The following is a 5,728-nucleotide window of genomic DNA, read 5'->3' as shown; positions in this document are numbered from 1 at the left end:
ATGAAAGGCAAAAATAAAGGAGTTCAAGCTCGTATGCTTCAAGAGAATCCACGAGCTTTTTTTATGCCTTGTGGATGCCATAGTCTGAATCTCGTTTTAAGCGACAGTGCTATTTCTTGCACTGAGTGTGTGACATTTTTTGGAATAATACAAAGGGTCTACACTTTATTTTCCGCCTCTGTCGGGAGATGGAAAATTCTTACAGATAGTTTGCCATTCTTGACAGTGAAACCCTTATGCACTACTCGTTGGGAGAGCAGAATCAATTCTTTAAAATCTTTTCGTTTCCAAATAGTTGAGATTCACGATGCTCTCATAACACTTAGTGAAAATGTTTCATCAGATGCTGCTATTAGACATGAGGCTCAAACATTAGCAACACAAATATGTGACTTCGAGTTCATAGTCACTCTCGTAATTTGGTACGACATTTTACATCAAGTGAATATTGTGAGCAAAAGTATGCAATCTATTAATATGGACTTAAACTCTGCTGTAACACTATTAGATTCGTGTATTAATTATATTCGAAAGTATCGAGTTTCTGGATTCGAAAGAACATTAGTAGATGCTAAACAACTAGCTGAAAACCTTGACGTAGATGCTGTTTTTGTAGATAAAAGAGTTCGAAGAAAAAAACGTGCAATTATGTACAAGACACCAGATGAGATAATGACTGATCCACATGAACGTTTTAAAATATGCGTTTTTAATGTAATATTGGATAAAGCAGATGTTTCGTTAAACGAACGATTTAAACAGCTAAAATCTTTCGAAGAAACTTGGGGGTTTTTATTTAAATTAAAAGATTTGCCGATAGTCAGTGAGTTGGAGAAATTGTGTCAAAATTTGGAAACACAGTTAAGCGATGATATAGACCAAGATATAAACGGTAAGGAGTTATGTGTGGAACTACAGTCGGTAAGTTCCTTATTTCCCAAAGACGTGAATACTCCACTGGAAACATTAAATTTCATTCGTAAAAATAATCTGGAAAATACACTACCGAATGTATGGATAGCATTGAGGATTTTATTGACAATTCCTATAACAGTTGCTAGTGGGGAACTTCAGTAAATTAAAACTCATAAAAACATATTTACGATCCTCCATGACTCAGGAACGATTGAATTCATTGGCATTATTATCAATCGAAAATGAATTGATAAGCGAAGTAGATATTAGTAATAAAGTGAAGGAATTCGCTGACATGAAGGCAAGGAAAAAGTTCATATAAACCTATCTTATTTGAAAAAGCAGTTTTTTTTTAATTATGCATAAAACTTTTAGAAAAAAAAGTAGTTCACAAAAAATAAAAAAACAAAAAAAAACATGATTTAAAAAAAGCAAAAAAAATTAAAAACATAAAAAAACAAAAAAAAGTTAAATGGGATCTTGTTTGCCACGTCCTCGTCGTGATCCTGGGTAGTGCAGAGAGCAAACGCAATCGAGAAAGCCACAAGAGGGTGGAGGGGAGGGGGGCGACTTTTGGAGCTCTTGCCCAGGGCGCCATAATTTCTCGCGCCGGCCCTGTTCACACATTTTCACTCATTTAAATATGTTACAAATCAAAATCGCTCAACAATACACAACTGCACATGCAATCTTAATAAATAACAGGTGTGTTACATATCTTTTATAAACATTCTTGAATAATAAATCAATATTCATGTTCATATTATTGCTCGACGGAAACCACGGGAAGGCGGTGGTTTCTTCTATCACGAGGAAATGTAAAAAATTGTCTAATAAGTCACGTATGAATCATAACTATTTGATAATTTTTTACATTTCCAAAGGAATGAAGGAAAGAAAATAAATAAAACAGGTGTTTAAATAAAGCAGCTTAAAAGCATTAAAGCGTTAAACAAAACTTGCACAATTAATTAAAATGCTACGTACAAAAAATTCAAAGTAATATTGATCACGAACAAGCGAACGAAATGTTAGTATGGCATATTATAAATTTTTAGTTCAAAACGCTAATTAATAAAATTTATATGGAATAGGAACTACAGTATTTAACTATTGTATTTACAGTTACAAAAACGTATGCATTTTGCAAAGTCTTTATAAAAAATTTTTTCATTTAATGGAAAGGAAGATAATACGCGTAGATCTTTCTTTCTCTACCAAAATTACTCGTACGTACAGAATGTATGAATAATAAGAAAACCATAAACTATGTATATAGAATCTCAGAGCGTGACATCTCTTTACAGATAAACTTCGGTGAATATGTATTAGGATATTGGGTGGCACCCAGTTGGACACGGCTCAATTGGACACGAGCCACTCACAGCGCTTGAGACTACAAAGCTCCTAAACACCGGTCGCTGTGATTGGTGGTATCCAATCGAGCCGTGATCAATCGGGATCACCCCGAATTTTTGCCATAGCGACCGCCGAAGTGTGAGACGGTGCGTTATCTTGATGGAACAGCACTTTCTTCTTTTTCAAATGCGGTCGTTTTTTCTCAATTTCTGCCTTCAGATTGTCAAGCAATGATGCGTAGTACGCTGTTATTGTTTTACCTTTTTCAAGATAGTCGATCAACACAATTCCATGACTATCCCCAAAAAACAATCGCCATCACCTTTCCCGCCGATAAAACCGTCTTCGCTTTCTTCGGAGCAGGTTCACCCTTCGCAGTCCACTGTTTTGATTGTTCTTTCGTTTCAGGAATGAAGTGGTGGAACCAAGTTTTATCAACCGTTATTAATCGACGCAAGAAATCCGACTCGTTTCGCTTAAACCGCTCCAACAGGGGCTCTATTCTTGAAAAGAAACGTATACGAAAGTCTAGGGAAATGCTACAGTATACGTTACATATACTATAGTATTTTTCTAGACTTTCGTATACGTTTCTTTTCAAGGATAGAGCCCCTGGGCCTTAGAAACGTTCATTCGAATGCGTTTTTGATCCAGAGTGAGCAAGCGCGACACCCAACGCGCGGTTAACTTACGCATGCCTAATTCTTCAGTCAATATATGACAAACACGCATTCTTTTGATATGCCAACAGCCTCTGCTATCTCCCTAATCTTAATTCGACTGTTGTCCATTATCATTTGATGAATTTCTTCGATGTTATCGGTGGTGGTTGCAGTTGTTGGCGTCCCGAACGCTCATCATCAGCTAAGCTGTACGACCACGTTTAAATTCAGCTACCCATCTTTTCACGGTGGAAAATGATGGGGCAGAGTCCCCGTAAACAGCGTCCAACTCGGCTTTAATTTGCGTAGACGTATTGCCTTTCAAATGCAAGAATTTAATTATAACACTATATTCAATTTTTTCCATTTTTACAAAATGCCACAAATGATTGTCAAACAAGAACTGAACGTCCAAAGTGGTCACAATTGTCACAGATATCTTTCGTAAGTATCACGATTATAATACCAGAATGGCTTTGACGAGTAACGCCATCTTCATGATGAGGCTCAAAACTTTTCAGACGACCCTCGTACATGTGATACAATTCTCGATGTAATCGACGATTTTTTTTTCGCATCGTTGGGAACCAATACGAGGTTGCTACACCCTGGAGAGTTTTCTCCACTCCACAATGAGCTGCTTCATCGTGATATATTCTAATGATATTGGTAACCATTGATTCGGGTACTGCGAATCTAGATCGACCGTCGTCTTTACGGTAGACTAAACCGTCGACTAATTCAAACTTAACATTATCTTTGTATATTATCTTTCTAAATCATGCGCGATGACTTTGAGCGTAGGATCGCACAATTACCTGATCTCTAGCTCTCGTTCGAGGGGCAACACGTTCACGTAATTTATCGCACGACTTAACGTGAGCCATGCGATCGCCAGCTTGATGTATCAACTTAAAATTATAATTTTATAATGCTAAAGTCCAACGCGCAATTTTTGGGTTTAAATTCGCTTTGTTTACAGCGTGTACTAATGCATTGCAATCTGTTACCACCGTAAAGAAAATGCCGTGGAGGTAAATGTGAAATCTCTCTGTCGACCGTCCTATCGCGCGCATTTCTAATTCGAAGCTATGGTAAGTTCTTTTTCGCTTGGTTTAACGCTTAACTAAAATAAGCTATCGGTTTCATTGTACCTGAAACTGCTGTTTTTGAAACGTAATCGCGCCGAGTCCGTTTAGACTTGCGTCTGTATGAAGCTGCGTTTCAGCATGAGGATTATAAATGCCTAAAATCGAACGAGAGATTAATTCTTGCTTTAATTTTCCAAATGCTTCTATACATTCGCGGTCAAAGTTAAAAGGTACTGTCTTTTTCGTTAGATTGCGTAAAAGTTTCGATTTTACTGTAAACTAATGAATTTCCGGAAATAATTCATTAAACCCAAAAATCGCTGGACTTCTATTACACTCCGTGGGAGCGGAAAATTCTTCATCGCCTTTATGTGACGTGAGCTAATCGAAATGTTATTGTGCGAAACGACATATCCCAAATATTCGATTTCTCGCTTGGGGAATTTGCATTTACTTAAATTCAATTCAAAACGGTAACTTTTCAAAATGAGCATGACCTCTCTTAATGTTTTTAAGTTTTCATCGACTGATTCTGAGGCTATCATTATATTATCGATGTACACGATGACCTTGTTGACGATAAATGGCTTTAATATGTTCGCTATCCGCTTTTGAAACTCAGCGGGTGATTCACAAAAACCGAAAGGAAGACGAACATATTCATACTGCCCGTCGGGTGTCGCAAAAGAAAAATACTTTGCGTGATCTTCGTCCACTCGTATCTGGTGGAATCCGTCACAAAGATCAAGCAATGTAAAAACTTTCTTGTTTCCTAAAAGAGCAATGCAATCCTCAATTATGGGTAAAGGATAATGTTGTTTCAACACTCTCTCGTTAAGCGGTCGGAGGTTAACGCAGAGGCGTATACGACCGTCCTTTTTTCTCACGGGAACGACTCGTGCGCAGTACGGCGACGTACTCTCTCTAATAATATCGTAGTTTATGAGATCCTTTATAATTTTCCTAATTTCTAACTTTTCACTAAACGTGAAACGTAGCAGAGTGTACGCGAAAACTGTGTGGTCCTTGAGACACACCTTAAGTCTGGATCTACAATAGGTGTTTTATGCCTTATGCTGTAAGAAACTGACCAATTACAGTCGAATCCGAGAAGAATAAGCGACTGTGATTCGCCCATTTCTTATGGCTTAAGGCTTAAAACTCTATTGTAGATCCGGGGTAACCCTGTAATTATCGTCAATTACTTCCACCTTCGCGTTACCGACTTCCATCAACAATTCGTACACTCTTTTGGTGGTTTCTACACCGAAATCTGTTTCTATATCGCTGTGCGCTTTCTCAGTTACGTCTTTTTCTACTGCTGCAAGTAGTTACAGTAAAGCCAATGACTGATGACACATACAAGAACGTAAGGCCGTAACACGCAAGTAGCAAGTGAATTGACCAATCACAGTAGAGACCGTAAAGGCCATTCCACACAAATTTGCAGAGCCACATAACCATATGCATAAGTCCGGATCTACAATAGGTGTTTTAAGCCTTAAGCCATAAGAAATTGACCAATTACAGTCGAATCCGAGAAGAATAAGCGATTGTGATTCGCCCATTTCTTATAGCTTAAGGCTTAAGGGGATGCTGGAGCGACGGTCGAAGTTAATCGATATTACAGGTTTTCATTTCCAATGTATAAGATGCTTACGCCCTCTGGGTTAACATGATCATGCAGGAAATTCGATCGAT

The 5,728-nt window shown here is 37.8% G+C and overlaps 1 protein-coding gene across 1 annotated transcript; it reads left to right on the top strand.

The window, feature by feature from the left end:
* Positions 1-1,077, top strand: LOC108767198 (uncharacterized). The gene has a single exon (XM_018516941.1). It carries the CDS (start codon positions 1-3, stop codon positions 1,075-1,077), a length of 1,077 nt encoding a protein of 358 aa, XP_018372443.1.
* Positions 1,078-5,728: the final 4,651 nt, after the last annotated feature.

This window comes from Trachymyrmex cornetzi, unplaced genomic scaffold (genome assembly GCF_001594075.2).
Source record: "Trachymyrmex cornetzi isolate Tcor2-1 unplaced genomic scaffold, Tcor1.1 scaffold1206, whole genome shotgun sequence".
Taxonomy (NCBI): Eukaryota; Metazoa; Arthropoda; class Insecta; order Hymenoptera; family Formicidae; genus Trachymyrmex; species Trachymyrmex cornetzi.
This window is presented reverse-complemented; position numbering and strand designations above follow the sequence as displayed.